The 21,324-nt window shown below is 36.6% G+C and overlaps 1 protein-coding gene across 2 annotated transcripts in view; it reads left to right on the plus strand.

Annotated features, from left to right (window-relative positions):
- The first annotated feature begins 1,785 nt into the window (after positions 1-1,785).
- LOC140155099 (DNA topoisomerase 2-alpha-like) overlaps positions 1,786-21,324 on the plus strand; it is a 36,958-nt gene continuing 17,419 nt past the window's right edge. Inside the window, exons 1-22 of one of the 2 annotated variants that reach the window (XM_072177799.1) lie at positions 1,786-2,167; positions 4,484-4,687; positions 4,921-5,011; positions 5,224-5,287; positions 5,744-5,889; positions 6,287-6,384; positions 9,436-9,648; positions 10,088-10,261; positions 10,996-11,097; positions 11,534-11,671; positions 12,485-12,541; positions 13,090-13,329; positions 14,066-14,302; positions 14,929-15,034; positions 15,597-15,706; positions 16,919-17,011; positions 17,320-17,434; positions 18,269-18,390; positions 18,671-18,819; positions 18,943-19,174; positions 19,679-19,878; positions 20,381-20,519. In XM_072177799.1, coding sequence (XP_072033900.1) covers positions 2,108-2,167; positions 4,484-4,687; positions 4,921-5,011; positions 5,224-5,287; positions 5,744-5,889; positions 6,287-6,384; positions 9,436-9,648; positions 10,088-10,261; positions 10,996-11,097; positions 11,534-11,671; positions 12,485-12,541; positions 13,090-13,329; positions 14,066-14,302; positions 14,929-15,034; positions 15,597-15,706; positions 16,919-17,011; positions 17,320-17,434; positions 18,269-18,390; positions 18,671-18,819; positions 18,943-19,174; positions 19,679-19,878; positions 20,381-20,519 — 3,090 coding nt within the window. In that variant the 5' untranslated portion in view covers positions 1,786-2,107. Of the gene's footprint in view, positions 2,168-2,310; positions 2,450-4,483; positions 4,688-4,920; positions 5,012-5,223; positions 5,288-5,743; positions 5,890-6,286; positions 6,385-9,435; positions 9,649-10,087; positions 10,262-10,995; positions 11,098-11,533; positions 11,672-12,484; positions 12,542-13,089; positions 13,330-14,065; positions 14,303-14,928; positions 15,035-15,596; positions 15,707-16,918; positions 17,012-17,319; positions 17,435-18,268; positions 18,391-18,670; positions 18,820-18,942; positions 19,175-19,678; positions 19,879-20,380; positions 20,520-21,324 lie in introns of those variants that run through there. The other variant, XM_072177800.1, reaches the window with a different exon arrangement.

Genomic DNA, 21,324 nt, shown 5'->3' on the forward strand with positions numbered 1-21,324 from the left:
TGAAATTTGAATTTCATTCTGGTGCACCAGAACGAAATTACAACGCATTGTCTATGGAGCGGTGTAATACACGTAATCATGCATAACTCGCAAACGCAAAATCGGAATCAACTGAAATTTTGGGAATAAGCTTTTTTCATGCATATGTACTGAAAAATGTCATAAAAAGAGGATGCTAGGATCACGAAATCCTCCTTTAAAGATTGGTTAATCACAATCCCTTAGGATTTATTTTAAATCCTTGGAATTTGGAGTGTGCTTAGACTATGCCATAGTCTATTTTTGATAAATAAAAGCATGTTAATCATGATGAAAGCATTCAGTTGAACTCGAAATTATACTGATATTTAATACATCAAAATACTAGTATAAAATTGTTATGAAAAAGTTAATATAATTATATTAGTGACAGTAAAAGTAAAGTGGCTTATATTATTGAATGCAACATATCATAATGTCATAATTGTATTGGCACTTCAGTACTGAACAATTCTGATTTTAGAATCTGCCAGTTTATTAATCGCGAAATTCCAGGTTAAAAATTAAAAACTTGGGAAGCTAACAAACAGAGGGAGTAGGGTGACTGAAAAGATCAGATGTGAAAATCTATCAATTGTGCACACATTAATTAAATCAGAGTTTTAAGCTTAAATACAATATCCAGAGTATGCACAATGGGCAAGTGGACTACGGGGTAGTCTAGAGTGTGCTCAGTGCTCTCAATATTGAATAGGCCCACACTGAGCTCAAAGGGTCGTACCACAACATGACCGAAGGAGTGGTATACGTATTGGCGACATGTGCGCTGGTAGTAAATTCAAATTTTCTTTGCTTTGCCGTAGTTGTTCGGCTCAAAAATAAAAGGGGATATATCTGACAGTAAAGACTAACATTTCATGGCAAAGAAATACTAATCTTTTTTGTTTGAAAATGTTATAATATGGCTTTAAATGTCAAATATCTCACGCACAGATGCCATTATTAGCTATTATTTTTAATATGCACGATTTAAACGCAACTTGTCTTAAATACTCCTGTCGGCAAGCGAAATAGCTCGAAATAGGAAAAGTTTGTTTGAGAAATGGGTAAAACCTCAGAATCAATCGAATGAAATCATGAGACAAAAGTTGTGCATGGAAGGGGTACTGTGAATTAAGTATCATCATCATTCGGGCTGCGGAGCAGGCGACTACAAGTGAAGTTCTCCAACTCTTGCGATCCGTTTTGGGCAAACGAAACCAGATGTAGATCATAATTATTTATTATAGCAACTAGGCCTACATGAATAATTGTATCATGATCGTTAGCATTCATACTTAAATGAAATTTATTATTATCAAACATGGAATTAAAATTTTTTAAATATCAATAAATTTATCCGCAAACAAATTGACACGCAAATTATTACAAAGGGAACAAAAGTAACAAAAATGCCTACGGATGTAGTGCTATTTGCTTGCCATAGGTGTCGGCAATAGAACGCGCACCTGGCATTTTGGGCGCTAAAATCCTGGAATTGGCAACAAGTTTAAAGGTACGGTTCGTCAAGTAAAACGATGATGGCCATTGGTCGGATTTCCAAGGACACATTTGTTGGAATGCAAATTGCATTTACTTACAATGATTTTTGTGTATTTTGATCAGTAATCACTAAGCAGAAGTTTAATTCATATAAATCTGTAGTTTCCTCCTTTCATCTTTGGGAGGTTTAATCTGAAAATTATCCATTTCTTGAGTAATCTGAAAAAGCGTTTGACCAATCAGAGTCTTTCTTACACAATGCCAATGTGGGTCTTGCTCTTCACATTGAGAGCACTGTGCAGATTGCACACTGAACGTAATTTAACGTCAGTTTCTTAATTTGAGGGTTATTTGAAGATCTTTTAGAAATTGACGATGATATCATAAATAACAATATTTGGATTAAGCCAGGCGGCTCATTTAGTGGAAGAACTCGCCGAAATCAACGATTTACTTTTGATGGAAATCAGTGTCCGCTACACATTGAATTTGCATTGTAATTGAATCAGCTGATCAACATTTTTGTCGACGTTGTAAAACTCTTTTCATTAAGCACTTTCAAGCCAAAAATCACGAAGTGAACAAAATGTCTTCTGGAGAAGGTAATGGCGATGCAGGATCGGGGAAAGGAAATTTGCAGTGGGTGGTAAGTCACTTTTTCTGAAACTAACTTTTCACTTTCATTGTCCCATGTTTTTCCCCATTGCCGATCTCGCGAGATTTTTGTGGATATCAGATCACGTGGTATGAATGCGGTCATATGATTGGTTTATTTATTTCCGAATTTTGGCAGTTTGTGTTTTGAAGTGATCGCGCGAAGGCCGGCCTGAGATCGCGAAGACAGAATCACTCGGATTTTTATTGGTTATTTTAAATGTATATGATATAATTTCCTTTTTAAACCATGGCGAATTCCAGACCTCTTAAGGTAGGCATTTCTTAAAAAGCCACATAGATTTTAAAAAGTAAAAAAATAGTTTCTTGTTTGTCATTGTCATGTCATGATTATAAAATATCAATATGCAATCATACAAGACAGTGTTGAATGTATGTACTGTCAACAGCCGGTATCGCATAGCAGTTTGCTATACAATCTGGTCAGTTTGCTATGCAAGTTTCTAGTGTTGGCCGATCCAACCCAAGATCGGATCTGCCGATCTCCGATCTGAAAATTAGCAGATCGGGCCGATCCGATCCCGATTCAGATTCCTTAAATGTTATTTTACAAGTACAACCAGTACAAGTAGCGAGATCAGCGGCAGCGCATACGATGATTTACGCATTTGTATCTGTTTGACAGTTTGTTTGTGTGTGAAACTTAGTGAAAGCAACTCACCATTTCTCATCCTTTCAAAACTCCAAATACAATAGGAAATTCATGAATTATTTTTACAGAGTTTAAAGATGGAATTTTCCGATTATCATGATTATGTAAAGTTTTCCACAAAAAAAGAACATTAGGCCCTAACTTAGATGTTTTTTAATGTCATGAACTTGTTGAAGTTCAGGAGTTACGACCGTAGCAACTCGATCAACGGGACGCCATTTTTTCGTCTGCTTGAAATTCACGAAATCTCGATTTGGATTTATCCACGAGACTCCACGAGACTTACCTGGATGATGTCATAATTTTGTGGGTAATTTTGTGACCTTTGCACTCATACCAAACACGACGGGGTTTGTTTTGGGGAAAGCCCCTAATTTTTCAGTTTTTTGAGGTCCATTTTTTAGGTAAGATTTTCATGGTTTTTGGCGTAAAAAGTTGTTGAAATGGAGCAGAAGGAGGTAATTACACCTATACGGCCCTGATTTAAAAACGATCTAAACTGAAATTTGGACATTTTGAGATAAATCCATATCATGGGTAATGTGAGGGCGCTCTTTCCATTGGTGACATCCTAAAATCACCACCATGCCACCAAATAATGAGATTTTTATATTTTCTAAGACATTAGATCTGTTTAATAATTTATTTTATTCAAAAAGAAAAACGTCAAGTGTTCAAACTTTAAAGCTCTTTTTCTCGAAACAGTGATTTTAATTTCAACCCAAGTAGACCTATGTTGTATTTTCAAACTTGTTCATTATATTGATTTGTTTCTTAGTCTTAGGGAACAACCCAAAAGTTTGATGAAGTCCTATTTACGAAAGTCCTTTCGCTAAAACGCTAACCCCTCCACCTACGTATGTGTCAAATATCTAACAATCCAACCTGTATTCATAGGATACAGTGACTAATTCCTAAAGACCACTGCACATTGCGCCTACTGCGCATTGCGTGCGTGACGCCTACGAGTACGTTGAGTGCGTGCATGAAATGTTTTTATTTTGACTCACTTGTTGCTAGGGAATTTAAGCTCAATTTGTTGCTAAGCACCCGGATGTCCGCGCCCGCCTATATTTCAACTTGGAGTTATGCAAATGAGATGTATAATTAATTAGGAAAAAATGTTTCCCATCAAAGTTGTAGATAATTACCGGTATTTAAAAAGCATTTCTTTACCTTTTTAAGCCCATTGCCATGCACTTTGTATACAAAGAAGTGTTGAATCATTTCAAGTAAGGCCCTTCGCACTTAATTATTAGTTTCCTGTTTACCGCCCGCGTCCAAAATTGAAAATCTCAAAATAATTAATTATTTTATTTTTATTTCTAATTTTCTCCTTTAAAATAACTTTCAACTACTTCTACTTGCCATTTTCTGACTTTAATAATATCAACAATAATGATGAATAAACAAAGAGTACAACTCCACCTTCACTTATTAATAAAATCAAATATTGTTGTAAAATAATTAAATGCCCGCTCTAGTCAAAATGAGTCAATAGTTGCTTGTAATAGTTCAAACTAAATAAAGAAAATAAAAGATAATTAATAATTAAAAGTCACCTTTAACAGGAAACTAATAATCAAGTGCGAAGGGCCTAACAAGTTTTTTATTCTGCTTTTGATTACTGTGCAGACTTTGGTTGACAACATGAAGGATAAGAAGGATGCCAAATCAGATGCGCCGCTGATGTTTGAGGACGACGAAGATCAACCAAAGAAGAAGGCGGGAGGTAAAAAACGTCTGTCAGTTGAACGTATCTATCAGAAGAAAACGCAGTTGGAGCACATTCTTCTTCGTCCGGATACATATATTGGGTCCACTGAGGCTGTAACGCAGGTAGGTGCTGTCAGCTCCCCTTACGGCGCCTATTTTTTTTGCAAAAAAACTTATTTTTTAAAAGGAAAATATCAACAGATTTGATCTACATTAAGTATGAGGCTCCCGGAATGGAAATTTGCCTCGTAAAAACGCAGCAACGACAACATTCACTCTTCTGCCAGGACTCATATGAGAGTAACAAATGTCACTGCTTATCTATAACATTACTGCTATTTATTTTATACCTGTAGGCTATGTGGGTAGTGGAGGAAGAAGGCAACATGGTCAACCGTGAGATCACCTATGTACCTGGCCTCTTCAAAATATTTGATGAAATCTTAGGTAAGCCATTTCATTCCAGTCTTGATCTTTTTAGAAAAAAAAACTTGATTGAAAACAAGGATGTAAATTTGTTGTGCTCCTTAGAGAGTGAAAATTAGAGGAGTATCAATTAATCATCATATTCATGAATAGAGATTCCATCATTCTTGTGACTTGTGTATACATGTATTGCCATAGGAATTATTGTTGTGATTCTTTTTTGTGTTCTTCAGTGAATGCTGCTGACAACAAGCAAAGGGACCCCAAGATGAACATGATCAAGGTCACCATTGATCCGTAAGTGTTGCACTGGCAGAGCCTAGTTAAAACCAGTACCTGTAAAACAGATGTGGAAGTGAGAGTCTCATTGACCAGTTTTAGTCCTGCTAATGTACGGCATTTTGGGTGGTGTAGGGAAAACCAAGATCCTAATTGTAAGACTATCCTGTACATACTATTTTACCCCTTTCCTGGGAAACGGTGAATTCCAATATGTGGCTTCCCTTTGATTCAATCAATGTTGTTTTACCTTGTAAATTATATATTTGGTATGTATCTGTTTAGATGACATTGGAAAGGAAAATATGGGGATGTGCCGATGTGGTTACTCCAGTGGGTTTCCAGCTATGCTTGTGGTATTATAAATTAGACTGGATGTCATATTGCAAGCAAATTTATTCCAAGATCAGTGATTTATATTTAAGGTCAAAAAATGTCATTACAATAACAGTTTTATTTGGTTTGCTTGTTCAGGGAGAACAATACCATCAGCATCTGGAACAATGGTAAAGGTATTCCTGTGGTTGAGCATCAAAAAGAGAAGATGTACGTTCCAGCACTCATCTTTGGTCACCTGCTGACATCAAGTAACTATGACGATTCAGAAAAGAAAGTCACAGGTCAGTACTTCCATTATCAAGTGATGCAAGCTTAAGTACATTTAGAGTACACTTGAATACTATAATCACACCTGTCAGATATGCTCAAATAGCCACTGGTTTCATCAACAAGAGGAAATGTACAACACTGCCATCAGTACATGGCAGGTAGGCAGTAAGGCTAGAGCCCAGAAAACAAGAGAAATTTCATGGAATTCAAATTCCAAGAAGAAAATGGCCTTTTGCAACAACAGGCAAAATTTAAGCTTATTCAGGTCTAATTTCTAATGCTACGTTCAACAGAATGCACAAACTGATTAAATATTTCACTGAAATTTACTTCTAATTTATCATTACTTATATACTTGCGATCCTTCCTTTCCTGCATCTTTTTATAATGAATTGTGTTGCTTTGCAGGTGGACGTAATGGATACGGTGCCAAGCTGTGTAACATCTTCAGTACCAAATTTACAGTGACTACTGCATGTAAGGAATACAAGAAGAAGTTCAAGCAGGTGAGTGACTGAGTGCATTCATACAGTCATACTTGGAATTGATTCAATAACAGGTCATACTATTTGAAATTACTTGGTACTCTAGGTCGGTAAACATGAGTAAGATTTGATCTTTCCCTAGAGAAGTCCTTTTGAGAGGGCTGAGCTTGCGGAACTCTAGTGAGTGCCATCTCATCTTACTCCCAACAGGTCATACTTCACATTTTATAACCACCTCCCAGCCCATCCTCAGGCTGTGGGTCCATTTCAGCTATATCATAATCCTTAGTTGAGTGCCCAAGAACTTCTCAAGTACAGGGTAGAATCCCATTCCACCTTCAATTTAAAAACCAGATTTATGCATTTAAACAAATTACTTGTTTTCAAAAATTAAGCTGATTTGAAGAACTTGGCAACATGCCAAAAACATGCCGTGTGCAAAGTCTATGGGGTTTTCCAATCACAAAAAATTACATAAGTCAAAAAACGCTCTTTTAGAAAAAAATTAAAAATTGGCAGGTGAGTTTTTCTCACCCATCTCCACATTCTGTATCATTTTCAAGCAAATCTGAGCATGACACCGTAGCCGTTCATACTACCTTAAAAGGGCATTTCGTGATCCACAGCCTCATCCCCCCACATTTCTCAAAAAAAAAAAAGTTGAGATTTTTATATCACTGGAAACCTCTGGCTACATAATGTTTATGTACAAAATATTTCTTGCAGATTAATTCGCTTAGCAAAGATATCATGAAATTTGAATTTCGTTATGGTATACCAGAACAAAATTACAACACATTGTCTATGGAGCAGTATAATACACATAATCATGCATAACTCGTAAACATAAAATCGGAATCAACTGAAATTTTGGGAATAAGCTTTTTTCGTGGATATCTACTGAAAAGTGTCATAAAAAGAGGATGCTAGGATCACGAAACACTCCTTTAAGATGGATTGTGAAACTTTGATTTTGCTTATGGCCGTGTGTCTTAAGTTGGGAACCTTTTGCGTGACACAGACAAAATTCAAGAAATTTACCCCTTTTTTGATTCAAACGTTTGCTTCGCAAGAACTAAACATCTCACCCTAATAAAAGTATACATATTTTTGAAGCTTTTACTCCAAGGAATTCAAAATGACATTATTTTCTTGATAGGGGTAAGGGTTAAGAAGTTACAAGTACAAATATCGGTGATTTTTCCATAAAAATTTTATGACTCAAAAAATTTGGTCCACTGATGAGATACATCCTAGAGTAAAATCTATGCCAGAATTGGATTATTCAAGGTAAGAGCATTCTAAATATGTATAGTTTTACAGGTATCCCTATAAAGGTAATCGTGATACATGAGGATGAAAATTACCTTCATAAAATTTGCTGTAAAAATCGTCACATTGTTATTTCAGCATAACTTGTCTAGGAAAATCATGTCCAGAGTGCTTTCTGGTTATACACACATGCTCTCTAAACATCAAAAATACAAGGCATAACTCCTCAGTTTTTACCCATCTTGTTTATCCTAGCTGAATCAAAGCGCAGTCGCGATAATGAACACAAAATGTCTTCATGGTCTGCATTTTGAAGGACACAATAAATTGCTTTTTTCTTGCTCTGTGAAAGGTCAATGTACCAACATAATATTGTACAATATTTTGCTTTGGTACAATGGCTGGTCTTTCATCTACTTTCAAACACCCTTCTCTTAATTGTAGTCACTTGATAATTTATGAGTGAAATTCCATAGCCGTGGAGTTGCTGCTTCCTGGCTTGATCTGCAATCGACATTTTTAATGTATGATTATAGTCAGAATGAACAAAAGCTACTTCATTGACTGTAATAATGCCTTCTGATGCAACTTTTAAACAAGTGGTAATCATATGAATCACTTGATGATTCAGTATCAATTACTGATCCTTGGCAATAATGTTTCCCATTTCTTCAATTTCAATGACACTTTTTTGTTGGTGCTTTAGATGTAGAAGACTTTTGATCTTTGCTGGTGTCTGATTCTGTGAATCTTACAAGCATGAAAATCAGTTTATAAACATGCCATATACAATAACATGACAGCTCTCTGACATTCAGTTATCCATCACAGTTAACAAATGCTACAGAGCGGAGCTTTCGAGTGTTTGGATCTGTTATGGGCCAATACTTTTAGTTCTTGACACTGTGTCAACTCTGTTCCTGGACTTAGATTATGATAATTAAATTATCAGTTACATTAAACAATGTTGCATTAAATATTATTAATTGCTTAACAATAACTGCATAAATGAGAGGGAGTATAATGTTTGACCTGTAGGACAATGTAGTTTTTCAAAGTAGTTCATACAATTTCTAATGATCAGACTCGTTTTTGATGGCAAAATTATTTAAGCCTTTGCTAATTAACAACTCGTTAAGTGTCATTAATCTAATAATTTAGAACATTACATGCCAACAATTTGTTTAATTCTTTATTAATTACTTGCTTCTAAAATACAGCATTAATGAGGGGTGGATATTTGACTTCTATTACAGTGGTTCAAACTCCCAACACAATTTCTGAATGTCAGAGCTTTTGTCGCATCATCGTTTTACTCTTAATTAGCAGCTCGTTAAGTGTCATTAATCTGTATAATTAAAGTAAAATTCATAAAATATTACAGCAGCACTATTAATAAGTCCATTCAAATACATCTATTAACCACACAATATTAAATTACTAAAAATTTCAAGTGGATCATAGTTGGTACCTCTTAAAATTCATTTTTCCCATAGAGATTACATTGTACCGTGTCCGAAGATCCTTGTCCGTGATCCTCCCACTTTGCACTTCGTTAACTTATTGGTCCGTAAAATTAATTAGCAATGTCGTATTATCTTTTGGTATCATGTTCAAGCAGAATAAATAAGCTTGCAAATGAATGTAAACTTGAAGGATTATGATGCTGTCTTCATAGTTTAATTAAAGAGAAAAGTTGACATTTTCAGTCAAAGTGTCACACCTCCCACTTTTCCAGGGTCCCAAGTCAAGACACACGGCCTTATTATTAATTTTCTACCAATTCTTCTGAATATTTAGACTTGGTCCAACAACATGACCAAGACGACTACAGCCAGAATTACTGATTTTGATGGCACCGACTTCACAGAGGTGACCTTCCATCCTGACTTGGAGAAATTCAAGATGACAAGCCTGGACAAGGACACAGTGGCGCTCCTGACTAGGCGGGCATATGACATTGCTGGTGCATCGTGGGGTGTCAAGGTGGTGTTGAATGGCAAGAAGCTACCTGTAAGTATTATATCCAGTCTGTGCCGTTAACTATTTGAAATATTGCTACTAATTCATAGCCAATCATAGGCCCCTCTGGGAGTGTTTGCATTCTCATTTACTTTAATCGATTAATCAATTACAATTAGCATAATAACAAAATGGTTCATAGTAGAAAATGGTCAAATGAAAGCAGCTTTTTAAAATTTGTAATAATTGTTTCACCAGAGCACCTAATAAAGGGTTGCTTGCCAAGCTTCCAATCCAACACTAATTTTCAAGGCCAGTGAGCAAAGGGTACAAAATAGGCCTGCACAACTAAATTGCCAATAGTCGAGGTCTCAACTATTTGGCGATAGTCTTGACTATGACTCTAACAATTGGCTAATATAAAAGCACAAGGTACATGTAGTGTGAAGATAGTGGACTTTCATGTTGATTCTCTCCCTACTCCATCCAGGTGAAAGATTTCAAGTCGTACACAGACTTATATCTGAAGGACAAGGTGGATGAAGGAGGCAACCCACTCAAGGTGGTCCATGAGAAAATCAATGACAGGTGGGAAGTATGTCTAACCATGAGTGAAAAGGGATTCCAGCAGGTCAGCTTTTGCAACAGCATAGCAACTACCAAGGTAAGAACACAGTCTGATGGATGGAGGGGTTTTCCCACTTGACCTTTGCAGATATGCAAGGGAAAGTTAGTCAATATGTTCCAGAAATCAACAATTTACAGATTTCACACATTTGTGTAAATATTAGACTCTTATCAAGTGTAGGTCACTTCAAATCATGCCCAAGTGAAATTGTATAAGGAATGTGCTCTGTATTCCTAAACCATGTGACTTGGAATGATTTGAAGTGACCTCCACTGGAGATGAGTCTGGTATTTATTCCTAGCTATGAAATGAGACACATGTGACATGTAGCAGCCGACAAGTGCATCGTTTTTGATATGGATGTACACATTCCACAGTGCTAAATCTGCTATAACAGTGTGATGAATTTGTGGTAATAAGCACATTTTCAGTAATACAAGTAATACATTCTACAAGCTGTTAGAATAGTATTAGTCAAGAGGTTTGCATTTTGCCTCCATCTGAGCAAATGATGAACAGGAAAAAAACCATACGTGGGACAAACTCATTCCACATTGTACTACATAAGGATTGATTGGTCAACTCAAACTGCTTCTTAAATGCAAAAAAAACCAAAAGCCTACTGTGATGTTAATCTACTAATTTGTTTTGTTTCATTGTACATAAGGATGCTAATCTGCCAACTCAACTATTTCTTGGAATGCAAAAAAGAAACTAAGTTTATTTTGACATTAATCTACTAATTTGTTTTGTTTCATTCTTAATAACAGGGAGGACGTCATGTTGACTACATTGCAGACCAGTTCATTTCAAAATTAGTGGAAACAGTCAAGAAGAAGAACAAAGGAGGAATGCAGATTAAACCTTTCCAGGTATATATTGATAGCATGTGTGTGCACATCATTTGGTAGTGCAGTTATTGTTAGCTATTTTCATTGTCAACAAGATGGAAAACTAATGTGGTTTCTCCTGCTTGCGACCCCTGTTGACTCCAGTTGCCCAGCACATTGCACTTAAATAGTGCAAAAATGGGTTAGTAAACCTGCAGTATTTTCATTGACCTATAATATTCAGTAAATGATGTGAATAGAGGCAGTTGAGTGTGTGTCGGTAACAATAGTTTACTATACTTTTGTCACCTATTAGGGCGTAAAAAGCAGGCTATTGACAAAGGCCTTGTCAGTGATATCACTAGCATTTGCTCTCGGATCTTTCACTCCAGTTCTATTTAACAGTTTAATTTTGACCATCCTCTGCTATTTTGAATATATGACCTCTACTTTAAGCAACATCACAATATTTTTTCAGATCAAGACCCATGTGTGGGTGTTTGTGAACGCATTGATAGAGAACCCAACCTTTGACTCCCAGACGAAAGAGAACATGACCTTGCAAGCCAAGAAGTTTGGTGGTATGCCAAAGCTGAGTGACAAGTTCATCAAGGGGGTAAGTTGTGATAGATTATGTATGTGTCATAAATTTTCAATTCAATAACATTCTGATAACAGGGCCTAGATTTCATCTTGGTTTGCGAGAATCAAAATCCATCAAGTCACTGCACTTGCTGTATGATACAATGAGAGAAGTTGATTCTCGCAACCGAATCTTACGAGAATCGATTCTGTGATGCTTGTCAAAATCAAGGCCCTGAATAACTTGGTCACAGTCACATAAGACATTATGAATCAACAACCTCGTCACCCATTTTCATCGTCAAAACTGATAGTTTGGGATCAGAAGAAAGCTCATGTTTTTCTCATCACCCACCCCAGTGAAATTTAATGCATGTTTTTGTCCTCATATCAAAACCTGGAGCAATACTACTCAAAATTTTGAAAGAGGTTGTTTTAATGCTAAGCCTCGATGTAAGAAAAAGAATATGAAAAGTGACCCACCTTGAAAAGTAGAAGTGAAAAAAAAAAGTAAATTGGGGTTTTTTAGAGTGCATGACACATTATTGCTGCTACATGTAGTAGTACTATTTCTTGTATCTTTCTGAGCATACTTTGTGAACATGTAGTGCACATTTGATGGCAATCCTTTATGACATACGGAGTCCCATGAATATGTGCAAGTTTAGCATTTTGCAATAGTGGCTCTGTCATGGGCAAACTACTTGAGGCTGTGATATGTTGAAAATGCTAATCATTCAATCAAAATGGATTTTGAAATGTTTCTTAGTGTTGTCAAAATGGATTTAAACACTTGAGCCAGTATAGTGTACATTAATTTGGTGTTCTACCTTTTCTTTCTATCTAGGCTACTAATTGTGGTATTGTTGAGAGCATTACGCAGTGGATGAAGTTCAAGCAAATGGTATGTAGACTAGTCAATGGAGACAGAAAGATGATCTGAAACAATCTGTTGTAAAGTGACAAAAGGGGGTCCATATTTCAATATCAGGACTGCAAAAGATGTCAGTTGCCACCCAACTCTTGTAATATGTGTTAACCCGAAAACCCATACCAACTTGAGAATCCTAAGAGTACTGCCCTACCATAACATTAAAAAAGTTTGGTTTTCTCCGTGGATGACTCCATGCATCTACATATATACAATCATCTGAAACTCAGTGAAGACCAGTTTCAAACCTATATAAGCCTAAACCCATACCCTTTAAATAAGTGAGCGTCCGCTAGCTACTTGGAGTTGCCCCTAATGAAATGCGCACTATGCAAACATCACTGCCACATCCGGTCGAAAAATGGTATTTGTCCAATATTACCATGAAATAATATTTGGTCGTGGTAGGGCACATTAATCATAACCAAAAATCTCTTGTGGTGTCCTCATCCTAAAAGACTTGTAAATGTAAAAATTATAAGCAATTTTGCTATTAAAGTGTGACATACTTTTGCAAACAGAGCCAGTTGGACAAGAAGTGCCATGCCACCAAGCATACCAAGATCAAGGGTGTTCCTAAGCTAGATGATGCCAACGACGCAGGAAGCAGATATTCTATGGACTGTACTCTTATCCTCACTGAGGGAGACTCAGCCAAGTCATTGGCTGTCAGCGGTCTTGGAGTTGTCGGACGCAACAGATACGGTGTGTTCCCACTCAAGGGTAAACTGCTGAATGTTCGGGAAGCAACGCACAAACAGGTTAGTGTAGAAATTCTTAGACACATGTTTAACCATATTACATCCCATATTTCATCTATTCCAGGTGAAAGATTTCAAGTCCTACTACATACCATGACTGAAATTAAACATGTTACTGACATCTTGACAGCTGCGTTCACCCATTAATAAACTGAAACCAAACAAAGCTTAACGTCCAAAGACATCAGAAAGAATCTGTGTACAGTCATCTGTCATTTTTCCAACTTGGGAGTATGTTCATAATGCTTGCAAAATGTTGATTGCACCATTTAAAAAGTTTTTAGATAATATGGTCCAATTTATATGGTATATTATTACTGCCCGTAAAAGTAGTAGTCAAATTAGCTCCATCAGTGGGGCATTCAACTCAGATACTTACTTGTGTGTGCAACCCATGTGGGTAGATCCCCCAACAATGGCAATTTTAGGTCGCACATTTGAAGATTGAATTTTTGGACCAAGAAACTTTACTGCCAATTGTCTGGGTTGTTTATATGGGAATTTGGAGAGCTATATCTCTGAGAGTTCATGCTAGTTGTTTATGGGTGTGTTTCAGTTAGGCCACTGGCCATCGATTTTCTGTCAAGCACAAAGATCTCATTTAAATGGTTGGATTATATGATGACGGGAATTAAAATTAAAATGTTTGAAATGCCAAGGAAATATTTTTGCTCTGAGGATTCTGTTTACTAACCAGATTTGTGCAATTTATTTTTATCTCTTCCTCGTGAAATAGATCATGGAAAATGCTGAAATCAACAACATCATCAAGATTATAGGGCTGCAGTACAAGAACAAGTATGAGGAACCAGAATCGCTGAAGAAACTACGCTACGGCAAGCTGATGATCATGGCTGATCAGGATCAGGATGGCTCTCACATTAAGGGACTGGTCATTAATTTCATCCACACCAACTGGCCTAATCTGCTCAAGCACAACTTTGTGCAGGAGTTTATCACACCTATTGTCAAGGTGAAATTTGCTCATTTTTTTTCATTTTTTTTAAAGTGTACAAATGCATAATATAATTTATTTATTACTTCTACTGCACTTTCTTTGCTTTACACTGTTAAAGGCCCATTCAGTGATTTGCTCATCCGGATGATTGTAAAAATCATCAAAATTCCGATTCTGGTACGTATGTCATTGTCATAGATGTGCTAACATAGCCTGCTAGTGGTTCAGACGAAAGCCATGTATTAAAGACAAAATAAGGCATTTTATATGAATCTGTAATTTATATACTGACAGTATATAAATTAGCTACATTTGTATTTGAATGGGGCTTCAACTTTGTCAATACTGCTGATTTCTTTGTTTTTTTGCCAAATTTTTCATTTCCAAAATACCAAATGACAATTTGAATGACTTATCCTTCACTTTTAAGCAATTTATAAAAAATTTTACACTTTCACTGGGATCACTGAATGGGACTTTAAGGCCACTGCAGAATTATGTAGCATACACAAACCGCACCCTAACAGTTTAGTTGCATGGTGTGTTCGAAAGTTACATACAGTTGCTCTTCCTCCCCACATTTTGTATGACTTCATAATTATCTGTGCGTTCCACACTAATGTGATTTTGAATTATTGCAGGCAACCAAGGGGAAAGAGTCTCTGGACTTCTTCTCTCTACCGGAATTTGAAGAGTGGAAACAAATGTCAGATACACATAAAACATGGAAAGTCAAGTACTACAAAGGTATGTTTTCAAAATGAAGCATATTATTTTGTTGAATGTTGGGTCTTCTATAACCAAGTTTTGCAATAAGATAGAAGAGGGAGTTCCCTGTACTTGATTTAACCACATAATTAAATCCAGAGAACCAGGACTTGACCACTTTCTCGATACATGCACAGAGCAAAAATTGGTGGTATTTGTGTTTTGCTCGAAATGCGTCTGAAACTAATCGGCGCTTGTACCAAACTAGACATGCTTTGTAGGGCAATCCGCTGACTACGTCTAAGGAGCAGTGGAACATGTTGGAACATATTATTTTCGTTCGTTTATGTGTACTGTCTGCAAGGAACCAAATATCCACAATTTTTCTCATAAACTGACCACACTATTGCATGTGGCATTATGAGGAGTCCTGGTTCTCTGGTTTTAATTCTGTGAACCCAACCCAGGACCAAGCTTGGTGGTTCACAAATGACCCTAGAGAAAAAAGTACAACCCCCAGAATGTCATATTTACTTCAGTCGTATTCCTGATAAACAGCAACCTTAAATCCAAAACATTGTTGATGATCTCATTGATTCAGGTTTGGGTACCAGCACAATGAAGGAAGCCAAGGAGTACTTCAGTGACATGAGACGACATCGTATCGGCTTCAAGTATGAAGGGCCCCAAGATGATGCTGCAATAGAATTGGTAAGGATGCAGAAAGTAGGAACTAAATGTTTAGTTGGGTTACTAGTTTAAGGCCAGAGTAATGGGAGAGAACATGGACCTTTTCGAGCATTATTATTTCTTAATTGTATGTCCAAAGTATATAAAACTATACATTTTTGGAAAGGAAATGAGCCAAGGAATCTCATGGTGACGTCAGATTTGTTCAAAAATCCCGAGTTTTGACAAAATCACAAAAATCACTTTTTACCCCAAATTTTTGTGACAACTTAGAAAAAAAAAATCCGCTCGAGTAAAAAAAATTCAGTTAGCTTTTCATGAAGAAGAGATATGAACTTAGGGAAGGTTTTTATTTTTTTGTAATTTGTCTCTTTTTTATTGAAAAAAACATGTGAAAAAACCAATTTTGTCACTCTATTAAGCTAAAAATTGCACGTTTTGGTGTATATTTTTGTTTAAAACAAATATTTTGAAAAAATGAGAAAACCTTCCCTATACTTTGATGTACTCTAAACGATAGTGCAAAAAGTTTACCGTTTGCTTGCATATTTTTCGAGTTATCTTGGCACAAAAATCGTGCAATATTGTCAAAAGTGAACTCTGAGAAATCGATGTTTTAGTAAAAAAATGTCAAAATTATGCACAAAACGTCCCTATATTTTAAAACGGTAAGACTTTCACGCTTGTAAAATCTGTATCTGGTGCATGGTCTAAATATGCATCTTTTTGCACCAATGAATCTATAATGTCTGCTTTCAGTGCGCCAAAATTCAAAATAATAAAAAAATCTAAGTGGCATTTTGATTGCAAATTTTTGTTTTGTTTACACCACATTTGCTGGCGTTAACAACATACCCAAAGCGCCTGGACTGTGTTGGACTGGAGCTGCGTCACGCGACGCGAATCGCGCGCGTAATCACAATATTTCGCATTCTTGCATTTCTGACTCATTATTTCCCGCCAATTTACTAAGCTGTCTTGAGCCATGTGACTTTTTAGAGTTGAAATAAATCAAGCAAAAATACGAGTAAATATTAGCAAGTTGTATTTTATCAGTTTCAAGTGAAAGAATACATCTTAGTGTTGATAAATATCATGAAATCTCAAATTCGGGCGTGGACGAATGTGTCTTCCATTACTCTGGCCTTAATTTTGTCTAGGTTTATGGGCCTAAGTTACCCATAAGGACCACAATCAAATTAATGACCAAAGATTATTTGTTCCATTTGTTAGGCTTTCGCCAAGAAGAAGGTTGATGATCGTAAGGAGTGGCTGACAGAATGGTTGGCGGAAAGGAAGAGCAGGAGAGAAACTGGACTCAGTGATGTAAGTATTTCCAACAACATCAAGAAGTGTACACAAAATTTCTATTTTATGTAGCGCTTAAGAAAATGACAGGGAAACTGATTGACATTGGAGCAAAGTGTGCTCTCTATGATGAGAATAATTGCCTACCTCCAGAGAAATTGGTGTTCAAAATATGGTCTTTTTACTCCCAAAAAATGAACATGGAGAAAATTGTTGTTGAAGTTTACAAATTCCACAAAATACAATTCTTGGAGGGTTGACAACTGCAGTGATGGTTATGAATTGGGTTAAATGTATTGATTATAATATGCAATTTCTTCCTGTAGATTTACCTGTACAACAAAGACACCACCAGGGTAACCTTCAATGAGTTTGTCAACAAGGAGTTGGTTCTGTTCTCCAATGCTGACAACAACAGATCTATCCCATCAATGGTGGATGGTGAGTAACACAACCAGTTTTTAAATTTTGAAAAGAACTGAATTGTGTAACAGCTTCTTAACTCAAATTTACAAACTAGTTAGTTTCCCAAACATGTTTTATTACTGCATACAAGCTGCGGCTGACCTGTTGGACCAAAAAGCTATATTGTTTGCAAGGTTTTGCTGCAAGGCTTTTTTTTTTTGCTTTACCAGTTTTTGGCAAAAAGAAAAAAGTGGTAACTATTTCACTTCCCCCATCTCATGTTCAGTAACGAAAATAATTTTCTAATTTCAATAATGCTGGTTTCATACTTACCTGCCGCTCTGAAGATGATTTTCTTCACTGCGCAGTCACACCAAAAACGCTTAGCGGTGACCAGCGGCAAGCCGATATATCGATCACTTTGCCGCCGCGGCAGCACCGCTGGGAGTTGGATTCAAATCAACTCGAGAGCGGTGCCGCTCTGACGTATGAGAACAAAATACGATTTTGGAGCAGTGCTGAGTGGCAAGAGAGGCTTTCAGAGTCATGCCACTCAGCGGTGTGCCGCTCCGCTTGCAGACAAGTACAAGCGGCATGATGAAGCGGCAAGCGGCAGAAAGTATGAAACCAGCATAAGGCGACTCATGATCCAATATGACAGCGTCCACAATCTATTGTGTCAGTGCAGTAATTGCACCCTGTCCTCACCTTTTTGTATTGTGCTGGTATAGGAGTTGCCAGGGTCTGGTTTGAGATTGCGTGTGTCCTGATTCTATCATTGCACTAGTAGAAGAGTACCAAAACAAGTTGTTATTTAAAGGAATTTGTTAACCATTTGAGCTCATACATTTTATTTTTGTTTGTAATTAGGTCTGAAACCAGGCCAGAGGAAGGTGATGTTTACCGCTTTCAAGAGATATGAGAAGAGGGAAGTCAAAGTGGCACAGATGGCTGGTGCCGTAGCAGAGGCGTCAGCATACCATCATGGTGAAGTAAGAACATCTTATCATGGAGTCAAACTATTTAATTAAGATGGTCTATACGCAGTGTAATATTTATTCCGGGTGTCCACAATTCCAGAAAAAATAGTAAAGTTGTGTATAGATTATTTTCATTCACCCTGTATTTGGAGGTAAAGCGACTTCAGTAGAATTTTGGGATGTTTTTGTGCATAAATGAATACAAAATCTCACAGGACTTTCTGCTATTTAAGATCACTTTCATGCTAGAATTATTATTATTATTTTTTTTTTTTTTTTAAATCTTTTGTAGATGTCCCTGATGAACACCATCATCAACTTGGCACAGAACTATGTTGGCAGCAACAATATCAACCTGTTGCAACCTATCGGTCAGTTTGGTACCAGGCTTCATGGCGGTAAGGATGCTGCTAGCCCTCGTTACATCTTCACACAGCTTAGGTGAGTTAGTGTGTTCATCAACAAGGTTCACTTTATTTATTAAGCGCAAAAAAAAATGTGTGAGAGAACAATAATTGATTTCATTGGAAATACTAAAACTACTTTTTTATTTTATTTGTTCAGTCCATTAGCAAGACTCCTCTTCCCAAGCGATGATGATCCATTGCTGACCAGCCTGTATGATGACAACCTGCGCATAGAACCTGAGTGGTACTGCCCTATCATTCCTATGGTCCTTGTCAACGGCAGTGACGGTATCGGCACCGGTTGGAGTACCAAGATATTTAATTACAATGTGCGAGATATTGTTACCAATGTGAGACGACTGCTGAGTGGAGATGACCCATTACCTATGGTAGGTTAGATGGGAATGATGGCTACATTTCGGATAATATCTTCAAGATCTACATGTGACACGATGTCCATGTCAAAAAAGAGGATTGTGTATATAAATATAAAATCAAGATCTCCAATCACACTTGCCATTTTGAAGTAAACATGTGTAATGTGTCACTGAAAAGTCTGAAATTATTAAGACAAAACTGAAAAATACACCTTGTGCAGTTTTTTAAAGGTCATTTCCTGTTGAAAATATTGACAATAAGAAACTTAACTGATACCTGCAATATTTTGTTGTTTGCTATACATTATTTTACAACTCTTTTTCAGATATCTGCAAAACCAGCCATTTCATTTCATTAACAGATCTTTATTGTGCAATATTGCAACCAAAATGACACGGTTTGGGACAAAATTATACTTGCATTTTGCAAACTTGTGTGGATTTTCGCCTCCAAAAATGGGAGTGAAGTATGAGACATATCAGTATTGTCATTTTATTGTCATATTTACCCCACAGCAACCATGGTACAAGAACTTCAAAGGCACCATCGAAGAACTAGATGTCAATCGGTATGTGTGCAATGGTGAGATTGCAGTTGTTGATGATGACACTGTGGAAATTACAGAGCTACCAATCCGCTCCTGGACTCAAGTCTACAAAGAGAACGTCTTGGAAAATATGCTCCATGGAACTGACAAAGTACCGCCATCAATCACGTAAATGTTTTTCTCTGCTAGATTTTTTTAAAGTTAATTAACCTGAATTTCCTAACTTTCCATTGTGTTCCTATTACACTGGAAACTTGCAAATGAAAGTTGCCTGAGCTGATGATTTTTAGTTTGTGCTATCAGGAGTTTGTATTATCAGATTTGTTATAGTATTTGGCAAGGTACTTCAGCAATATACCAATTCAGCACTGTTTACAGTGTAAACACGGAAGTGGGGTTCTGACTGGCCAATTGAATTATGTCACTTCATTTTTCGATCAAGCTGCATGGCAACGCAAGACCTAGATCTTTTTACGTGATAATCAGGAAGAGCAGTTGGACACCACTGAAGGACCTTGCAAGATACTATAATGTATATAAACTAAAAAACTTATTGTATAAACTAAAAAGTTATTGTGTACAAATTCCCACTTTATACCTCTGTGAAAATCATCGTTTGGCAAATGTTAAAACAATTTTACAATGTGACATTTTCTCTTTCTCTGCTCAGTGACTACAAAGAATACCACACAGACACAACTGTCAAGTTTGTGGTGACAATGAACAAAGAGAAGCTTCTGAAGGCAGAAGAAACAGGGTTGCACAAATTCTTCAAATTGCAGACAACATTAACACAGCACTCCACCATGGTAAGTTGTGATGACAAAATAAAAGATAAACAAGACCAGGAGTCCATTTCACTAAACATTTAACCCTTTGTAGCTCAAGTAACCTTGTTAGGAATACCCAGTACTTGATGTGACTTTACGAAGGGTACCATTCGTATGTAAGTTTAGTGAAATGGACCCCTGTTCCCACAAAATGAGAGGAAAGTTGAATTTTTTTTTTAGTTTATTGCCAGATTCATTATCTCTGGATATCTCCTTTTCTTCCCTGACTTTTCCACTCATTTTGTGAGAACGAGTCTCAAATATTAAGGGGATTGATAGTGTGCATGTTATCCACCATGTGGATCCAAGGCTTTGTTGTGGAGTGCAAAGAATATGGAAAGAGGTGACATGCTAAAATATTTCCCTCCATTAAGAAATGTGTATGTAGATTCACCATAAACAAAATTTTTGCAAACATTTTAAAACTCAGAATGTCCCTTCAGGTTTGAAAGAAGTGATGCAACTTGAAATGTTGACAATAGGTGCAATTTAATCACAATGAACCTGTCAATTAAAGTGAAAATTCTGGGTACTGTACTACTGTATATAGGCAAATTTTCGCCTGTAATTTTCACGGCTGAACAGGCAGCCACAAATTTTTAATCCTGCGAAAATATTTATTGCACATAGTACTTTAAAATGTGAATATATTTGGACACACGAATGAAACTCGAAACTGTCCAGAAAATTGATAAAAATGAGAAAAAATCCCACTATACAGTATATCAATTGTGATTGTTTATAAAGTTTGCACAACTTTACCTGTGTACCTTTGATCCCGTTT

This window comes from Amphiura filiformis, chromosome 6 (assembly GCF_039555335.1).
Source record: "Amphiura filiformis chromosome 6, Afil_fr2py, whole genome shotgun sequence".
Classification (NCBI taxonomy): domain Eukaryota; kingdom Metazoa; phylum Echinodermata; class Ophiuroidea; order Amphilepidida; family Amphiuridae; genus Amphiura; species Amphiura filiformis.